The 21,682-nt window shown below is 34.9% G+C and overlaps 1 protein-coding gene across 1 annotated transcript in view; it reads right to left on the bottom strand.

Annotated features, from left to right (window-relative positions):
• Positions 1-21,682, bottom strand: part of LOC144452236 (glutamine--fructose-6-phosphate aminotransferase [isomerizing] 1-like) — a 25,307-nt gene extending 3,625 nt beyond the window's left edge. Inside the window, exons 1-17 of the mRNA XM_078143287.1 lie at positions 21,597-21,682; positions 14,003-14,110; positions 13,389-13,493; positions 10,113-10,241; positions 7,848-8,041; positions 7,091-7,238; positions 6,512-6,685; positions 5,904-5,996; positions 4,953-5,048; positions 4,239-4,336; positions 3,879-3,999; positions 3,297-3,454; positions 2,638-2,752; positions 2,199-2,326; positions 1,366-1,494; positions 916-954; positions 325-486 (exon numbers count right to left, since the gene is read on the bottom strand). Coding sequence (XP_077999413.1) covers positions 325-486; positions 916-954; positions 1,366-1,494; positions 2,199-2,326; positions 2,638-2,752; positions 3,297-3,454; positions 3,879-3,999; positions 4,239-4,336; positions 4,953-5,048; positions 5,904-5,996; positions 6,512-6,685; positions 7,091-7,238; positions 7,848-8,041; positions 10,113-10,241; positions 13,389-13,493; positions 14,003-14,110; positions 21,597-21,603 — 2,004 coding nt within the window. The 5' untranslated portion in view covers positions 21,604-21,682. The remainder of the gene's footprint in view (positions 1-324; positions 487-915; positions 955-1,365; positions 1,495-2,198; positions 2,327-2,637; positions 2,753-3,296; positions 3,455-3,878; positions 4,000-4,238; positions 4,337-4,952; positions 5,049-5,903; positions 5,997-6,511; positions 6,686-7,090; positions 7,239-7,847; positions 8,042-10,112; positions 10,242-13,388; positions 13,494-14,002; positions 14,111-21,596) is intronic.

Genomic DNA, 21,682 nt, shown 5'->3' with positions numbered 1-21,682 from the left:
ACAACCATCAAACAATAACAATAACAATAACATCGTTGTCTGCGCTCTGTGCTCGTACTCTTTTCGAACAGAGCGTTCTGAAGTACTGTATCGTATGTTTTGCCACATTATGCATTTTCATTGGTTAAGTGAATTCACTCAGCGGTCTCGTGTGGTTCAGGTGCATCATGATGTATGTAACGACAGTAAACGTAACAGTCAAAAAGAAATCGCGATGTGTACACATCATCTGGTTTTAATCAGATTACATTGGAGCCTGACATCTATGCTTGTGTGGTATGACATGAACACACTGTGTGAAGTACAAAGACAGTGACTACTTACATCATATCCTCTAAGAACAGCAATATGGAATGCTAACAACTGTAATGGTATCACTGTTAATATTCCAGCCAGACAATCTGTGATGTGAGGCATCTCTAAGACACGGGATGCATACTGTTGGCTCTCTTTGTCACCTTTTGAACAGATCAAAATAGGACGACCCTGAAGGAGAAAATACCAAAAAATTTACAATTTTTACAAAACAAGTTTCGATCTACGGATGGGAAGTCTTTCCACACAAATGTATGACTACTCTATAAGCAATTGCGTGGGCTCTCATAAAAAAGACAATATGTTTGTTGTTGGTCAAAATGATAAAAACTAGGTTTTCCTGCGAGTCACAACAGGTAGTAAGGGATAGCGGAACACCAAATTTTGGTGCCTCTCTAACATTGCTGCATGTCAGTGGAACACCAAATTGGCTTTAGAGGGGACCACTGATTAGCAGTGATTGGTAATGTAGCTATGTACGTTACATGTCAACTTTAGGTAACTATGGCAACATGTCTGAGTCATACCTAAGGAACAGATAAATTATGCTAATTTCTTTCTATTTTGATAAAAAAAAATGATATTTTTACATATACTTACTTGTCTTGCTACAACCTGCTGCAAGGCATTCTGACATTTCTGTGAAGATAATTTTATATGAAATGTTAAGATAAATATCAAAAATTTGCGATATGCACAGTGTAAAATTGGTACTTAATGTTTGGAACCTGATGTCCCATTAAGGACTATTTAAACATACTGAAAATTCACCTGAAGAACTCATTTGCAAAGCAAACAAATACATTATTATGTAAATTTTCCATGGTAAATTTTGCATTCTTACAAATCAAACTTTTCAAAACTTAGCCATGCAAAAATTTGTCTGTTTTATTGTGACACAGAATTAGAATTGAAATTGAGGTATTCACCAGAGAATACTATGGTATTACTAAGAACTATTCCATGACGTCAATGAGATACGACATTCATGCCACACTCAGAAGCCTGATATGGGGAACTTGAAATATCATAGTCTAGATGTCAACTTACTGTGTATGTTGGATCTTTCATCACTATCATAATAACAGGCATAGTTTTGTCAATTAACGCCAACGGACCATGTTTCAATTCTCCAGCTAATATACCCTCAGAGTGAAGATACGTCAATTCTTTAATTTTCTGCGGAAGTAAGCACAGAATAATTAACAACCTCAATAATAAATTATATCATACACGGTTTTATTACAGTGGTAATTCATGGACACCTATATATCATTACAGTCACATCAAGTCTGTGTACGTGTCTGTCGCTTCCCCACGTTGTAACATCACATGCATAAATATTTTGTTTACATGTCATTACTTCTGTTTACTCAAGTTTATTTACAAATCACTTAATATATGTACAATAACACACTTTTCACAAACTACTTATTCACGTTTTTTTTTTCAATAAACAAGTTACAAAATTAAACTTGGTCTCTGTTGTTTCACAATGTTTTTCCAAATGAATTACCTTGCACAGTTTTTCATGCATATTTTTCATCAATATGGCCACGTTAATCCTGTTTTGCTCAACATGTATTTTTTTGTGTGTACACCCAAGCCCCCCGTAACAAGTCTTCGAATCTGCGCTTGGAAGATTGCTGAGAAAACCCAAGAATAACAGTAGTAGTGTGCAGTGGCAAGCCATTGATAGCACCTTTGGTGGTATGTGACCTGTGGTTGCTTCTAAAGCTAACAGAACTGCCTGAGGGTCTAGACTACCCTCCCCCCCCCCCCTTCCCCTCCTGCCCGGTAGAGACTCCTGAGAGTATTAGACACATGTACAAAACGGTGAATCTAGCGTATGCAAGTATAAAGTGACAAGATTGAAATCTTACCAGTGCTCCTTCCAGACATGTAGCATAGTTAAAACCTCTACCCATCAATAAAATACTTTTGTGTTGGTAAAGTTCTTGCGCTATCTTGTGGATCTCATCATCCATCTTCAAAATTTCCTTCACAAGTTCTGAAAAAGAGACATAAAATGCATAGGGTTAAATCCTTCACATAGCAACCACTATCCTACCCAGTCCCTAATTCTTTTTACCTGTAATAGCATTCTACCTCATATGGAAGAACAAGAATATAATATTTGTATTAAAGGCAGAAATAAGTCTGACTGGACTTTTCCTTTAAGTTATAGCAGTAATCGATACAAGTGTACTAAAGGTAGAAATAAGTCTGACTGGACTTTTCCTTTAAGTTGATAGCAGTAATCAATACAAGTGTACTGAAGGCAGAAATAAGTCTGACTATTTTTGTAAAATAAATACATACCTGGTAACTGTTGCAGTCCATTTAATATTTCATTTCTTCTGTCTTGCATGGATATTTTATCTTCACACATCATGATAGCAAACATTACTAGTGAAATAAACTGGCTGGTGTAAGCCTGATAACGAAAAAATGAAGAAGCGGAAACACACGTTAAATCTTTGATTTCTTGAAAAGTGATTCCAACAAACTATTTATCTGAGTCTTTATTTATATGATTTTGTCATGTACACAATAAATCTACTAGGGACATAATCAGTATTTAGTTTGTCTTCTATTAGGACATGTATATGTTTTAAAAGTTGTACAATTATCTCTTGTGTTAGTCTGTATGATATCATGTGTCATGTTGTCTTATCAGCCAGGACTCAAGGGAAGTCCAATCAGGGTGGAACGACAAAACATATTTTACAGTCTATTTTTATACAATTGTGGTTGGTGATGTGATGTGTGGTGTGGTGTGGTGTGCTGCAATATGGTATGATGTGGTGTGGTAACGTACGATACAGTACAGTACAGTAGAGTACAGCACAGTTCAGAACAGCACAGCACCATACAGCACAGCATAGCACAGTCCTGCACAGCACTGTACAGCACAACACAGCACAGCACAACCTTTCTAAAGGTGATGCCTGTTTCAGACTCCTGTACCAACAGCTTACCTTGGTACTAGCAACACCAATCTCAGGACCAGCATTGATGTGAACGCCACAGTCTGTTTCTCTAGAAATACTACTACCCACAGTATTGGTGATACCCACAGTCAGTGCACCACGTCGCTTACAGTAATGTAAGGCCATCAGTGTATCAGCTGTCTCTCCTGTACAGGTCAAAGTTCACATTGCATTAATACATTATGTTTCTTGAATTCACCTTTTACCTTTGAACTTGGTGAATGTTAAATATCAAAATTGTAATTAATTCTAGGTCAATCTTTTTCAAATAAAATTTCAAGAGTACTAAGTTCTCTACTTTCTGTGCGATTCTTGACCTCTCTACAGAAAATAGCATTTGCGCTTTTCAATTTTTTACTAAATTTCATTTTTTTTTTCAATTAAAAAGTTGTTAGTACAGTCCTTGTTTTAACATTTCTCATTTTATCAGCCAATATTATTTTTCAGAAGTTTTTTATGATCCCATCTGCCCTATTGTTGTCCTCTTCTGCTCAGACATGAAATTAGAAAAAAGTTGTAGACAAATAAAGTTTCAAAAACAAATTATCTAAATATCCATTTTCTACTCACCTGATTGGCTAACAAAGAAACAAACATCATCTCTAAAAACAGGTGTCGATCTGTCTAAGAAGTCACTTGCCAATTCTACCATCACTGGAAGTTCTGTCAGCTCCTCCAGTAACTGACGTGTCTACACAGTAGAGAGAGACAAAATCAAAATTTACAACTTTTGCTCGTGTTTAATGCTACCTGTTTCCTATGATATTTGAATATAAAGAGTGTCATTTGCATAAATTTGAATTATCATTGAGATGGACACTATTTACAGATCAGAAATCAGCATATCAATAAAAAATTAGCATATATAAAATTTGCTTATATAGTGGATAATTTGCATAAAATTGAATATTTTGGACACTTTCTACTTACAGCCAAGGCACTATGATAGCTTGTTCCACAGGCAATGAATAGAAGACGGCGACAGCGTCGGATCTCACTCAGATGGTCCTTCAATCCTCCAAGAACAACTACAAGAAAATAATGTGATAGTAAAATATTTGTCACGACAACAATGAAATTAAGACAAAGCACATTTCTTAACTTAAACAAAAGAGTCACATGTAACACTATGGATATCACATAATTCCATAGGTCTCCTCTCTGCTTCAGTGGCAATGAAGCAAACGCTACATGTTGTTAACAATTTTTATTCCTGTATATCAGCAGAATTTACAAAGATTTTATTTTAAATTTGTTGGGAAAATATACTCTGGTAATCTAGGCTTTCGTTTACTAAGATAGACACAAATTAAAATTGTTGTTGTTCTATGTGGTAGATTACACAAGTGGGTGATAGCAGTTCCTCTGTTGTACAATTCTAATCACCCTGTGATCAACATAGTGTAAACATTGGAAGTCCCAAAACAGGACACAGCAAGTTTTCTGAGAGCTAGCTTTCTGAGAGCTGCCTTACTGAGACTATAATTAAAGCAACATCCATTCACTGTTGTATCAACGTGTTGCAACAATAGTTTTAGTTTGTGTCTATCTTAGTAAACCGAAGCCTAGATTACCAGCGTAATAAGTACTACAGAACAAACAAACAAACAAACAAACAAGGCTGGAGAAGTGACAGTAACTTACTTCGTTTATCTTCAAAGTTGACTCTTCCTCTCATTGTATTGAAGACACTTTCTGGCTGTTCAAAGATCTCTTTCTGCATAAATGTACTGAAATTTCCTGAATTTAGAAATGAAACAAACGATATGCATCAATTTCTACCATTACATCAGTAGTAACTGAGTACAGAAATGGTCTGAATCTTCAACAAGTTTCAGCTTTTTCAAGAAGTTCCTACCATTACAAAATCTGATTCATGACAAAAATTGTCAATTTGTCGATTTGTTCCGCATTAATTATAAAATTAACCATTATACAAATATTGTTAATTTCCTTCATGAATCATTGGACAATATTGTCAATTTCATTAATTTTTAGAAATGAAACCAATCAATTAGAAACATACAAAAATGTTTATTAACACAAAACTTGACATTTAGTATAAAATAAGTCACGCCTATAAAGTTGAGAAAATAGTTGAAATGGTATTTGTTCTATAACATGGGCTTATTAAAGTGGCCATATGGATGAGGATTTGGTATTTATTCTGGATTTTTAATTTACAAAACAATTCTATCATGGCTTCCTACTTGAATAATCAATGTAAAATAACATAGTCCAAGTCCTTGTTTGTAACTCAATAAATTGAAAAAGCTTACTAAATGTGTAAAACCTTTGTTATTGTTTGTACAATAATAAACTTTTTATGCATGTTTTAGCATTTTGCAATGCATTGAGTTACAAACAAGGACTTGTTATTTTACATTGAGTATTCAAGTAGGAAGCCGTGATAAAATTGTTTTGTATTAAAATTAATAATCCAAAATAAATATCCCAATCCGTCATTCGAATGGCCACTTTAGAATACAAAATATTTGATCAAAAGGTTACTTGAGGTAAAACCTCTGACCTCATTATCCATACAAATGAACTTTCACATAGCAGGGTCAAGGGTCAGGGGTCAGACAGGCTTACCTTTCATAATTTGCTGGATTTCCATTTTTAAAGTGTGCACTTCCCTGGTATGAGAAACTCCGGCCTCTCTGGCTATACGATGAATGGACAAACCTACACATGAAGAAATGGTGACAGATGTTACTACAAAACCATTTACAATATTGACATATTTTCATGCTAATTTAAAATAACTATTTGAACACACAACAGCTGTGATATCAATCAATCAGCCCTTGTTTCAGAACTAACTGTCTCCCAAAATGCAATGCGGTTTAATAGTAATATTTCCCTACTATCGATTTCTACTATTTTCACATTCAATAAATATTTGGACTTCCTTTCAACCAATAATCGATCCATATTTGACAATACTATCCAACAAATCTACACTGTTGGAATGTTTATTCAGTTGTCTATTAATCCCTGTTGTTATCTTTGCAATATCTGTGATCATTTGGCTGCTGCTATGGGCATGGTCTTGTTGCTAGGTACATTTGCATACATTTTTTGAATGTTTATTCAGTTGTCTATTAATTGATATACTCTAGTAAAGCTATAAAGTACCCATTACTAGGATGGATATTTGAGTCATGTCATGTCCTGACATAATGTCTAAAAGAACTTACCGCCATCTTTGACAGCAGCCACATCATTGTCTTCCAGGAAGATAACACGGTTTGTGTACTCAATGACAGCACTGGCATCAGATGCAAAAAAGTATTCTACTTCTTTGTTTTCACCAGACACTTCAAATCCTACCATACTGTCTGCTCTTGCCAACTTGATAGCATCTTTACCACCTAAGGATGGAAAGGCTCTTGTTAAGAATATGTTCAAAATAGCTTTGTTAATACACCTCAGTGGACGCAACATAGTAACAGAGTTTGTACAAATCTGCTTGATCCATATAACACATATCCATATTGACACATATATACAGCAATGAGGAGTGGTGACAAACACAGTTTGTACAAATCTGCTTGATTCATACGATGTATATATATCCATATTTACACACACAAATGTAAATCAGCTTGATCCATACACATTACAAACACCAGTGACAAACAATTTTGTACAAATCAGTTTGATCCATACAATATACTTGCATACACAACAAACATGGGTGACAAACTAAGTTTGTACAAATCAGCTTGATCCATACATCAATATCAACAAACACGACAATGAGCTAGATGCCTTACCTCGGTTGTCTCGGTAAAATATAGGAATGTGATCAGTGCTGAATTTGTTCTTGGCTGATATACCACATAGCAATGGACTACCTCTCCTTGTGGTTACCAATTCACCTGGGTAATGGACACTTTTGAAGGCCAGGGCAAAGGCTCCTTCCTGTAGACAGAGATAGAAAGATGCAATAATTGACAAGTGAAACACTGGGACAAAAGGTTAGTTGGGAAGTAAATGCTAGCACTAAAGTACAACTAACCATAACGGTAGTGCAAGTTTGGAAATTAATCCAAAAAGTATTTAAGGTAGTGGAGGGGTGGGGGGTGGGGGATGGGGCAATACAATGATGGTCTGCAAAAAAGAGGTCATTTATACAGTATACTGCCCTCAGGTTTGAGACAAGGTATACTTTATCATGGTGAAACTAAGAAGGGATTTTGTTTGGGGTAGTTAAATATCAAATCTAAGTTCTCCAGGATTATAATTGTGGCCATGGTTGCCTTTCATGTTAGACAGGGTTCCACAACCAAAGCACAAACAAGAAATTCATCTCAGAATATTCCAGACATTAGTCATTTAGTCACCAGACTTTGGTATGAGAAATTGTCCTTTTTTTTGTAAAATGTGGTATGACAACACTTTGGGTTCGGAGGTCTGTGTGAAGCCTCCCCATCCATGGAGTTGCCCCCTTGAGTATTTAGATGAACACAGGAATGATAAGAAAACAGGCTACAACATGAAATTAAGAACTTAGTAACAACAAAATCTTACCAACTGTTGTACGACATCTTCAACCAACTCTCTGAAAGAGATTTCTTCCCCAGAATTGGAATCATACAGGTATTTGGTCAGCTTGGCAATGATTTCAGTGTCGGTATCAGATTCAAATTCAAAATTCTTGCTTTCCAGCACTGTCTTGATGTCTTTGTAGTTGGTGATGATTCCGTTGTGAATAACAACAAATTCTGAATCCAAAACAAATGTATAATAACTTTGTGAGTGCCTGAATATTACCAGAAATGTATCATATCTTTTATTTGGTAAATAACATATACAAATGAACAAACTTTTATCAAATCAATGCTTGAAATTTGCAATAAAAAATAGTGCCAATGACATTGTAGCAAAACTGTAGTTTATAAAAAATGTTTACCCACATGCTGATCCATGCTAGGTATAGGTGTTCATTTGCTGAATGATTATCCAGTTGCCTATCCAACCCCGTTGTTATATTTGCAATATACATGATCATTTGGCTGTTGCTATGGGCATGGTCATGTTGCTAGACATATCTGCATACACTTTTTGAATGTTTGTTCACTTGTCTAAGAATCCCTGTTATCTTTGTGAAATACACCACCGTTTGGCTGTATGATTAATGGCTAACAATATAATTTTTTTTTTAAATTAAAAAAGAGTCAATTTATAGCCATGTAGTAATACATGGCGTCAACTTGAGTGATATCATTCTGTGCAGAAAATGAGATCTGCCTTTTTGGCCCACTTGTAAAACTGTATTTTTCATATTTTATTCCTATTTTTGTACATCATCATATGCTTAAACCTGTAAACCAACTGATGGGCAAATATAATGACAATATGTAGTCTGTCTGTAATTCAAGGAGGCAATAGAAATTTTTTTGGTGTCAAAATACGCACGGTCAAAACTTTTCATTATTAAAAATTACACATGTTCTAGTCTACATTTACTTAACTTGAGGTTCCCACTGTGACAAAATATTTGCGTAAAATGAACCATGTTATTTAACAGGAGAAAGAAAGATGAGCTGTATTTTTTAAATATCTGCTTGACTAGTGCAGTGTGTAAAAATACAGTTCAAGGTCCATACTTTGTGGGTTACAGGTCAAAGTTCATGACCTCTATGCACTTCATCATTCCAGGCACAACAACATATATTGAGGTGTATAGCGTTAGGTCACATGCCCCTTCATTGTCTACGATTATGCTAAGAGATACCGTGATTGCAAGCATTTTGGCTGAAGACATATTTTAGTAGACTTTGAACCATGAGAACTGTAAGTCTAATTTCACTGGAACAACTATAAATAAACGCATTCTCAGACCCAACATATTAATTTGTAGTTGCGCCAATGAAATATAATATCAGATATATTTCGATCACGACGGGATTATTAAAAAAAGACAGCATGAAGTTATGAACCAGAATATGACAAAATTCAACAATTATTTACAAGTAATACATAATTACTGGTAACCAATACTTAAACAATAATGTACACCCTCCCAGCCCATAATGGACGAAAGCAAACTTTGAACGACATAATGGGCGAGGCGAGAGCCGAGCCCATTATGGAGTGCAAAGTTTGCTTGAGTCCATTATGGACTGGGAGGGCGTACATTATTGTTATTATTTTATAGTTTTGCCAAATCCAGTGAATTTGTAGACCGAGAAACGCAAAACAACGTATAATATACACAGCGCTGACCATCGTCTGCCATGTTCGGCCCGGTAGCTGAATACTAATCATAGCGACACACATACGTACACGTACACGCATATACACTTCAATGAACTGCTGTGAACACAAATTTGTTTCATGAATGCGTTGTATTTTTAAACAGTGGAAATGACAATCATAAGTAACAACATACATTTCGAAAAAATACCGAGTCGTATGAAGAAACAGAACAAATAAGCTTGTATTGTTATGCTCGTTCAGGGGCCGTGATGCCCAATAACGGAGTACATTATCAGTAATAATGTACAGCGATGACGTCACAAAATTCACTGGAATTGGTAATGCTATAATATAATTTCCAATAACGTATTAAAAGTAACATCTCATTACAAGCAATAACTACATTTGTAGTTACCGGTAACAGCTAGTTACCAGTAGAAACTAGTAACAGCTAACAATTTACTGGTAGATACCAACAACTTTAATAGTAACAAGTATTGGTATTTACTAGTAACAACTAGTTACCAGTACTAACTACCTGCCAGTAATAGTTAGTTACAAGTGAAAACTGGTAGTAACATGTTGAGAACTCACCATTGTTGGGATCTGATCTCTGTGGATGACTGTTGACAGCACTTGGTACGCCATGAGTGGCCCATCTAGTGTGGGCAATACCACAGTGAATATCATATTCAATGTCCATGTTGATGTCTTCTTGGGTAGCTGCAAAGTCAACATTACAATTCATGGTTACAAATTTGAATTACGTATTTAGGATTTACGTGAAATAAGTCCAAGATTTCTTACGGGAATAAATTCAAAGTAAAATGTACTACTTATCAATGTTCTGTCTAAGTTTCTTTGGTTGAGAAAAGTAAGACAGGGAAATATGGTCAATTATACCATGCATGAGCCAAGTTGAACAAAAAATATAGAATATATACTCTAGTCATTCTACGTTACGACAACACGCATCTATGTCACAACAACACATTTCGTCACCAGTTCTGCTGTGTTTGAAATGTTCAAAATTGTCATTCCTTTCCACGATATTTCTTTGATAGTTAGTACTGGCGCTGGTATAATTATCCTAATCTCCAATATGACTGGCAGTTCATTGCAAATACAGATGTAGTCTAAAAAATAACTCATTTGTGGTAGTAATTTTAGCACTATTTTAAGCAAGATGAAAGCTATTTGTCATTCTGTCTAACTTCTGCTATGTTTGTGTGTCTTCATTTTCTTATAACGTTCTCTGGTTAGTAATGTCATGTACATCTCATTCTGTCTAAGTAGCAATGTATAATTCTTTGTGTACTGTCAAATATTCACTACATTATAATTTATATTTCAATACATATTTTATCACATCCATGAAATATGAATATAGTTAATATGCAATTGAAATTCTAATATCAAAATATACTAATGAAATAACTGGGCTTCCAGCCACATCATACATACAACACTTTGATGTTATTCACCAATATTTTTCTTCGTTCAGCTAAGGAAAATATGAGTGACCTAAGGGGTCTTTGTCACTACAAGTCTAGCGACAAGTGGTGACAACCATTAGGTTAAGTATTTTCCAGCTGAATGACGTTGATGAAAAATATTGGAGAATAACATAATTATACCAGTGCCAGTAATATCTACGAAAAATCAGGGAAAATACATGCAAGGCCAAATTTGAACGTTTTGACTCATATTTCAAACACAGCAGAACCAGTGATGTAGACATGCATTGTCTTGTCATATTATAGACATGTCCTATCATGACACAAAACGACCAGGGAATATACTCCATATTTTTTTGTTTAACTTGTCTTGTGAATGGTATGTCTGTTATAGAAATATGAATAAGTGCTTTCACAATGGAAATAATGGTATGATTGATATACACAACAATTAGGTCGACAGCCAAATAAAACACAGTATATGTTCTCAAATTTGCACATTTTGCAAGTAGTATAGTTTAATTAATGTGATGCTATTTTTAGTAGGCTACGTACAATCTGAACAATCTTTATCAAAAAACGGAAACAAAGAATTTACCCTACAAACAAAATTCCACAGACGACTGCTGTGGCACGAGTTCTATATTTTACAACCTAACTGTTCTAAAACCTAGACAGTAACTGGATATAACTGTGAACTGCTCCCCTACCCTCTCTTTTTCATTTTTTTACTTACACATGTATCAACTCACAAAAAATGATCATTTAGGTTTGAAATATTTTTAACATCAATATACTTTCCTTTAAAAATCAATATACATGATATGTACCACACTACGTATTTTGTGTCGATGTGGCAGCTAATTCAGTAAACGTGAAGTGAAAAATTACAAAACCGACACATTTGTCGACCAACTTTCAATGTATCCCTCCCCCTTACCATATGCTTCATTTTTAATTTTAAAAACATATGTATAAGTATTAGTAATATCATTGAAAAAAAGGCGACAAGATTTACATATCTCTTCACATGCTATGTAAAGACTATTATCTCATTTTTGATACAACTATCCCATAATATTTGATAACTATAGTAGCACCGACATAAACCCATCACAATGCCACTGAGAGCATCAATACACAATAATCCTTTCATAATTATCACTTTCAACTACACAGACAATTTCTTTCTCCAAGCTAATCACAGTAAACATTACAAAAAACTCAACATCAAATTAGATGTAATAGCCCATGTAGCTGGAACTATACAATTTTTTCAGTAATTTCAAATTCAACCAAAATAACCAATATCACATATTGGTATTACATGACTTATTTATCACGTTATTATGTTATCTTAGCTATGTCATATTCAATAATCTCTGTGTCTACAATTTCAACTTTCGTCTATAAAATCTGCAACAGTGAACATTTTTTAAAAAATGAAAATAGTTTGAAGTTCAACCATAGTTTCAACATAGCCTACAAGTAGAACACGTTGTCATCTTACAGTGAAAGTTGTACAACAAATGTACCAAAATTTGACGATAATATACTCTATGAATATACCTATCGTGAATCTCACTAACATGCCATGAAGTCAATAGGAAAAACATTACAGTGCTTTTCCCCAAAGCGAGTCAAAACTATTAAATGAACTATCAAGATCAGTGAGTCTAATCACAAGGTTTCATGTTGAGATAGACACCAAAACGATAACACACAAACATCACTTTAATACATCGTGTGGGCTCTTAGGTACTCATGTAATATGGGAATAGAGTATGTGTTACACTTCAAGATTCTACCAACTTTCACTGGCTGCTGACCATGGATTTTGTTTGAACTTCAACAGATTATACCTTGTGTAGTAGTATGCATGCTGTTACTGTTTATATCATTAACTAAATACAGAGCCCACATGGTATAAGTGATGTTTGTATGTTATCTTTATGGTGTCTATCTCAACATGAAACTTTGTGATCAGACTCACTGATAGTTTATTTAATAGCTTTGGCTCACTTCTTGGAAAAGCGTTATTATCAGAAGTGTTGTAAAGTGTGGTACTGAGATACAAATAAACAAATACCAATAACCATAACCCTATGAACATATCAACTGAACTTTTGCTCCAAATACAAACTTGGAATTAAAAGTTCAATTCGATATTATGGTTTCCCAACACATATGAATTTCCATTTGAACCTATGAATGTGTAAAGGCAGGTTAACACTGGATTCACAGCATATAATTTGTAGAAACATTTACAACTGTTTTTCAATTCAAATCAATTTATTGTAGATGCATGGTATCGATCTCCTGACTGAAATTATATCTATGAGCTTCATGCATGTACTGTGATATTCACAATTATGGTATTTCATCAAATGCCAACAGACAAGTTTTCACTTACAGATCTCTTCATCCAGAGCCTTGACCTTGCCCTTCTTCTTAATGACACGGATGGAAGGTCTCTTCTGAGACTGTGGGTCCTCATTCCCTCCATCTATCGCAAGACCTGTCAAAAAATAGATATATAAACTTTAATACAATTTCATGTCTCGACAAAAATCACACCAAATTTTGTTGATTCAAAAGCTGCAAAAGTTCATTCCATTTCTTTATGGAAAAACTCAATTCTGATATTCTATATGATCGTAAATTTGACACCAGACCATTCCAACACATCTAATGTTGCTAACATACAAATTTATTTTCATTATTTGATGTGAACTAAAGGCAAACATTTCTATGAAAAAAAGTGAGTACTTCTAATCATTGCAATCAGTACATCTCCTTAGAACCTTTCATATTTTTCAATGGTATAGCTATATTGTCTAGTCAATATAATTTTTTCAGACAAAAATGCACAATAGTTGATTCTCTGTGTTCAGTCTTACCAAATTTAACAGAATTTTGACCATCCAGAAATTTGTACTATGCGTACACTGCTGCATTTTTGTATCAATTCATAACCATGTAAAACCAAGCTAATCGAGTCAATGAGAAAAATCACAACATATTTACCTGCAGAGTCATAGCCCCTGTATTCCAGCCTCTGCAACCCCTTAATCAGAAGTTCCAAGATCTCTTTACGAGTCTTGGGCACCTGGTAGTTCAAGTATGCAAATATTCCTACGTACAAGAAAAACAACAAAACAGGATAAATATTACAAACTTACAATTTCACACTAAACACAGAAATCAGGAGAATGCAACGAAAATTTTGTAGGTGTTCATGAGAATGACAAATATTTAGCTTCCTACTTTGTACCAAACTTCACCTTAATGATGGCGGTTCCATTACACAGACATGGTAGTACAATACTATACACTTGCCTTGGACATGACATAACCTTTAACCTTGCACCCAGAAACAGATTTAGGTGTGAACTTTTGATGTTTTCTTTTACTTTGATAAAATCATATCTACAAATATTTTTTCTACAAAATACTTCTAATCATTATTGGGATCGATCTAAAAAACGTGTTAAAGTGTAGACAATTCCCACAGAATATATCGAGAAAAGTTGATGTTCGAGAATAAATGGACAAAGACCACACCTAAAATGTATGGAAAATACATGACTGTTAGCAGTTACACAAACAATGGTTGAACCTTTAGCACTCCACTACAATGCTCAGGTTGATGGCACTATCTATTCAATTTCTGAAGTGTACCTTTACACTCATAATACTCATAATAAATCACCTCTACATACCAATATACATGTACCTAGCTGACAGCCACATTAATCTTTGTGATAATATTTTGGTACAATAGCTAAGTATAAGCTACTACTCTATACTACAAAATCTGATCAGGATCCAATTCGATTTACCTGTCCATACTTGTGGTTCTTTCGCATCTAATTCGAATTAACTGATCCGGATCAAGGCATACTCTGGGTGGTGGTTTTGATCCAGATCAAAGTAATTCAAATCAGTTACAAATGTAGGCCTGGTGTGGACAGGCACATACTTGAGTGAATTAGTTTGATAATAAGTAAGCTGAATCAAAGCTGGTACATTTGTGGACAGTTACGCTAATCTAATATTGAATCGAATCCATCTTTCAATTTTTAGTGTAGATAGAAAGTGGATTTGATGCGGATTAAAGTGATCTGGATCAATTTAAAGGTGATTCAAAATGCTCACATTCACTATCGCTAATTTGCTAGACGACATGTTTGTGAAATGCATTCTGGTTTTAAAACTTTTGAAAAGCGTCTGCAAACACCTTAAAATGACCCTTTTTCAGTCACTTCCCTTCGGATTTACTTCGAGAGTTTTCGGGTATTTCCGGTCCCACCTAGACCACGGGATTTTATGACGTCATAAAGAGACATGGATAGCACGTAGCCTATGGCGAGCGTAGTCACTAGGTGAACAAAACTCAACAGCATTGTGAAAAAATACATTGCTAGTGGTTGTAACAGACATCAGTAAACAAAAACTACACTCTACATGTCTTATTAACCAACATTTACCGATATTTACTCACACTTTCTGACTAATTGGCAGTGTCTGTGGGTATAAATGCTAAAATATGATCTCCCCATATTATGGCAAAATAAATCAAAAACGGCTAGACTACAGTGTAGATATACATAAACACTTGTAATGTCGCTCGCGTGTTTCAATTTATTTATCTGATTTTTTTAATTATTTGCCGAGGAGAAGCATTACAATATCTTCGACAGGCATGGCGTCGACAGCATATTATAGCCCACTATACTCGACTATACTCACTGATGTCGCCTTTTGAACGGCGCATTTAGCAACAAAGTAAACATATTTATCTTGAATAAATATACTAGCTATTAGATTGCCATATCATCAGCAATAAAATTGTAAAGAATTGAGGAAATTTCGTGAGTTTAGTGTTGTCATTTACATGACTTTAGCAACTCGTCTGGAAGAAAACTTGTATGGTTTCCCTTGTTGCGATATCACTTAATTTAATGCAACAGTGCAACATGCCTATTTAATATTCATTAGAAGAATTCTGTAACGAATCATGGTATTCGAAGTGTACAGTTTAGGAAACCAACAAATCAAATATAGCGATGTGTTCATGATATCAAATACGATTGGACAATATTGACGTCAGCAATCAAGGTCGTGACCCCAGCACATGGTTATGAAAGAAAGCCTGCAACTAGATACTTGGCTAGCCACGTCCGGTCCCGTTTCTCAGGGTTTGTTTTGAAGTTAGAGACGTTATTTCTGTACGACTTGAAGAATTTTACAATATATCTGATTGATAAATATGGATTACATCAACACGTGGATAAATTTAACCCGACACGAATGTGCGCTGTGCTCTCCCGATTCCATACGTACATTGTACATACACTGCTTCAGCTTTGATCGGCGGCCTAGTATGAGCTTACTGCCGCGGCCGCGGTGACTGCACAAAACTTGACAACACTACCCCTCTACCGATATATGATAATCACCTGTATACCGTGATAAAAACAAGCAATAATTCAAGTCCCCAACAAGTCGATGAGACCTACTTCTGTTCTGTCCGATCCGAATGCGAGTTTCTTAGGTTTTATATGGGTTTCAGACTCGGACTAGAGTATTACGCCCTAGACAATAATAGATGTAAACTTGTGTTCACAAGCCAAACATGTGACAATACAAGACCACAACGAAAACTGTGAAAAATTTGCAGGTCAGTCTCATTTTATATATGGACAACAAAATTAGGTCGGTCACAGTTCCATTTACATGTACATGATGCAATGACTCGGAGCGTACTTCCATATGCTCGGAGCAAATCGAATCAATTAGTGTATTATGGGACCAACAATTATAGTGTGGCACATGTCCCGATACGCCTTCTTGAAGTTTCCCATTGGTATTCTAATAGCTAGTATATTTATTCGAGATGAAATATGTTTACTTTGTTGTTAAATGCACTGTTCAAAAGGCGACGCGAGTACGATTGGGCTAAAATATGCCGTCCTTGGCCCGGGGATGCCGTCAAACGTCACCACGGTATCGTAATGCTTCTTGTCGGCAAATAATAAAAAATCAGATAAATAAAAGTCAATGAATGTGAAACACGCGACATTACAAGTGTTTATATATATCTAGTCTAGCCGTTTTTGATTTATTTTGCCATAATATGGGGAGATCATATTTTAGCATTTATACCCACAGACACTGCCAATTAGTCAGAAAGTGTGAGTAAATATCGGTAAATGTTGGTTAATAAGACATGTAGAGTGTAGTTTTTGTTTACTGATGTCTGTTACAACCACTAGCAATGTATTTTTTCACAATGCTGTTGAGTTTTGTTCACCTAGTGACTACGCTTGCCATAGGCTACGTGCTATCCATGTCTCTTTATGACGTCATAAAATCCCGTGGTCTAGGTGGGACCGGAAATACCCGAAAACTCTCGAAGTAAATCCGAAGGGAAGTGACTGAAAAAGGGTCATTTTAAGGTGTTTGCAGACGCTTTTCAAAAGTTTTAAAACCAGAATGCATTTCACAAACATGTCGTCTAGCAAATTAGCGATAGTGAATGTGAGCATTTTGAATCACCTTTAATTCAGATTGGATCTGGATCAAATATGGACAGGGCTAATGATAGATACAAAATGTATACAATTTATAACATAAATATGAAGTATCCTATATTACATTTCAGGACATAATACACAGAGTACACACAGTATAGTCCTGCTTGCAGACGACGTACGGGACGTGATAATGACTTGTCCTTCTAGTTACTCCATCTGCAAGCAGGACTAATACATGCAGATTTGAATACTTTCAGAAGTATTCTACACGCCATGAAATGACAAGTTGCTTTTGACTTAGAGATTCATCATTGGTTTTCAAATCTAGCAATCACTTCATGGAGGATATACTACTCTGGCAACCTAGGTTACTTGAATATAGACACAAAGTGAAACTATTGGAGGCCTCTTTTGTAGGAATTTAATCACCTTGTGGTCAAGATAGTGTAAATATTGGAAGTCCTCAAAAATGTACACTGCAAGACCACTACAAGTTGTCAGAATTGTCCTGTGAGTGCACTGTCCATTCAACTTTAATATCAACATGCCACAACAATAGTAGTTTGTGTCTACCTTTGTAAACTGAGACCTCAGATTGCTAGATTAAGTACCCAGTCCCAGTCACTCAGATTTGGGATGGTATGGAATATTAAATGAACAAAATTTATCAAAAATACTCCAAAAGTGATACAACAGTGCACACTTTTTTCACAACTTTGACTCAACATTCAGACTTTATCTTTCCGGTTTACTCACATTACACAAGTCAAGATTTCCTAGATATCACACAGCAGTGGGATTTATGAGGTCACAACCTCTCACTTGTAAGGCTTGGCATAGAAAGGCCACACACTACATGTATACAGTGTAGATGTAGCATAGAACATGCCAGAACATCACAACAAACATGAGATAATATCAGACAGTTCAAAGTTTACTGTTTAGTTAATAAAATTTAAACTTTACTATGTGAAAACAACAGGGTGTGATTTCGACATGTATAAGTGTAGTTTTTTTTAGAGGTACATTTCTTTCATATAATTTACTATAGCAATCATGTTTCACATGAAACAAACTATTCAAAATCTGTATGGACCAAGAAGGAAATCATGATGTTCAAAATCTTTTCTTTTTTTAAAAAATGTTTCCGAAGTTATAGGAGGCACATTGTCAAAATATTTGTTGTGATATTAGATTTGACATTTTCATCATAAACCTCCCTGGCTAGTGGTTAGGGTGTCATTAAATCATTTTATGTGGTACTGGGAGATGTAATTTAAGCTGTTTTCCATGGCTCTTTCATCATAGGTGCAAGTCACACAAGTAGAGTAGCATAGCATTTCGCAGTGTGTGATCAACTTCAACAACTTTTTTTTTTAAACAATTTTTTTAGGGGTACGGAAATGCAATGTGAGATGAAAACATTTTTAGAGTTGAATTTTTGAAAATTTGCTTAGAACTACACAAAGGCCTAAAAAAGCTCATGTATATTGTACATGTACCTTTTGGTGATAGTATGTGTATATTACTTAATAGATTTAAAACCAGGAAGCTGTTGCAAATAAAACAAATTTCTGAAGAGACACATGACAGTACAAATTTCATAGGATCATGGTGACGGAATCCCCAGAAAAAATTGGAATAACTTAACATTATAATGTCATTATTTTTATGCCTCATGTTCTAAGTGACCTACATTTTTTTTGCAAAATTTCATCTTTTTACTAACTGTGATCTTGTCTCTAAAAGTGTGTTTTTCTTCTAATTTTAATTTCATACTCCATAAGAATGTGAACAAATCAAGTATGCAGATGAGACCAATTTTTGGACCAATTTTCTTATTTACTTCATATTATCTGACTGTGACATCCTTTGTACGATGACTGTATGACAAAATTGTATTAGAACCTCAAGAACCTGGATTTGTTTGTCTTTTTGTAGATGGAGAGTGTAGGCATAAAATGTTACTTTCTAAATAAATGTAAGATTACAAACATCAATCTACTACCAATGTATACTACGCGCATTTCTCTGTCAGATTCTGACCTTCTTTGTAAGATTCTACAAGACTATAGTAGTGCAAGAGGACCTAAAGATTAGACATGTACATATTTTTTTTATGAACTGGAGATTATTAGACATACGACGTCGTTATTACTGCACCGAACTACAAACTAACCCTAGAACCTAGCTAATACAATATCATTTTTTACACCCTATTTTTCAAAATGAGTGCAGATTAGCAAAATAAGACAATAAAGGCACACATCATATCATTAATCATTCAGGTAGTCATGTTCGATTATCTTCAATCTTACTTCTTTCGTATCAAACAGATGCGTTAGAGAAGTCTGACTGAAGTCTGGACACGTGGAGAGGGGTTTGGATGAGGGTGAGGTGTCATAATACTACAGCATTCATCCATTTTTCTAATAAAATGTGGTGTATTAATTTTTAAAATACTATGAATACATTTGCATAAATTATGAGTAAACGGGTCTCTCAAAGGCACGAGATAATGATATCAATAAAGTCCCACATTACATAAGGATTAAAATGTTTGAGTGAAAAGGTTGTCCAACAATTTCATAAAAAAATCTGGTTCAGAACAAAAGAATAATCCTATGTTTACAATCATAATGGCTTCACTGATAAGATAACACTAATGTGAGAACCTGGGATTGAAACCCTGGCCTTTACATGTAATATGATGCAATATTTCACGAGAGAAATATATTGTATGGACTGGCAACATCTGTTTTTTGAGTTTCTTTCATTGAACACTCACACTACCATTTAGAGATTACAGACATGTATTACTGTTAATCCACTCCTATAATACCTATAGTAATACTGTACATATATACATTCATGCCGATATTTCTATACAACAGGGTGTCACCTGTTACATATTTTTTTTAAATATACCTCTATTAAAATAACAATCTAATTAGATAAGAGGATTTCATCACAATACTGCTTTCAATAACATTTTAACGGGTTTGTGAATTAGCGACAGAAAATATTGCATAGGGAGAGCAGAGTTTTGGAATTTACAGAATAAAAGTGTTCACTTAATTCTACGCTGATAATGTCCTTGCTGTTTCTGGGTTTCAAATCTGATAAACTTAGGTTCAAATTTTAGGGAGTGAAAGTGTATCTATTTAAATTGCAGAATAGTGTATCACTGACACTATCAGAGTGTAATAATACAATACAATTTATAGTATCAAGTGTTGTCTAATTTTAATTAAATCTCGCGAATCTCAAATTAATTTGTGTTATAAAAACAATTCTAATAATACTAAATTCGTAATCAGATAAATTCGATTATAAGCACTTTTGAAAATTACATCGCAAACAAAAATGTATGCCCAAGTTAAACCCACGTTTCAATTGACATTTTAAATAACTTTGCATAAACAATATTAATGTGTAATGCAACTTGGTTTATTTATCGTTCATGTGTCAACATAAATAGTTGCCGTCATCTGATCTGACTGACTGAAGGTTATCCGACTGCGCCACCAAAATAAACTTACTACGTGGCAGGTTGTTAAATAAAATCTTCGGTTTAAACCCTGATGGAGCGTACAAACCGTGTGGGAATTTGAACATTCACCGTGTCCTGTTTGTACGTGTGTAGGTATCCGGAAGCATTGAATGCATACAACGAAACCTGCAGTGTTTGTTCAACGTTCAAGCTAAGACAAAGTTATTTGTTCAGAAGACACTACCCTTTCTGCTGTTCAATTCTAAACGCAACCCAGCGTCAGACATCGTCTACACTATCACCGCACCCCAATATTTCCCGAAATGTGCAAAAAAGGCGTTGGCAACATGCAACAGGGGCTTAGCTTTCAGAGAAAATGTGAATCACTTGAACTCGTAGTAAAACAATGGACCGAGTCCAAGTCCACAAGACATGCTTAATCATGCTTGACAATTAGCAACTGTCGAATACTACGAGAGAAAAATTAGAGCTGAAAGGTATATATAAGACGTACGTTTTCTGAAGTTGTTATTTAAACTCACAACTAGAATATGATAGGTTTCGAATGTAAATTATCATTGCAACTTACCACACATTTTGGCTGGATCAGTCCTCACTACAACTTAGCTTGTTACGGCGAACGGTGTTACAGTCTGTTTACAGCTGAGAAAAATA

The sequence above is a fragment of the Glandiceps talaboti genome, chromosome 22, assembly GCF_964340395.1.
Source record: "Glandiceps talaboti chromosome 22, keGlaTala1.1, whole genome shotgun sequence".
Classification (NCBI taxonomy): Eukaryota; Metazoa; Hemichordata; class Enteropneusta; family Spengelidae; genus Glandiceps; species Glandiceps talaboti.
Note: the sequence above shows the minus strand (reverse complement) of the source record. Positions and strands in the feature narration are given on the sequence as shown.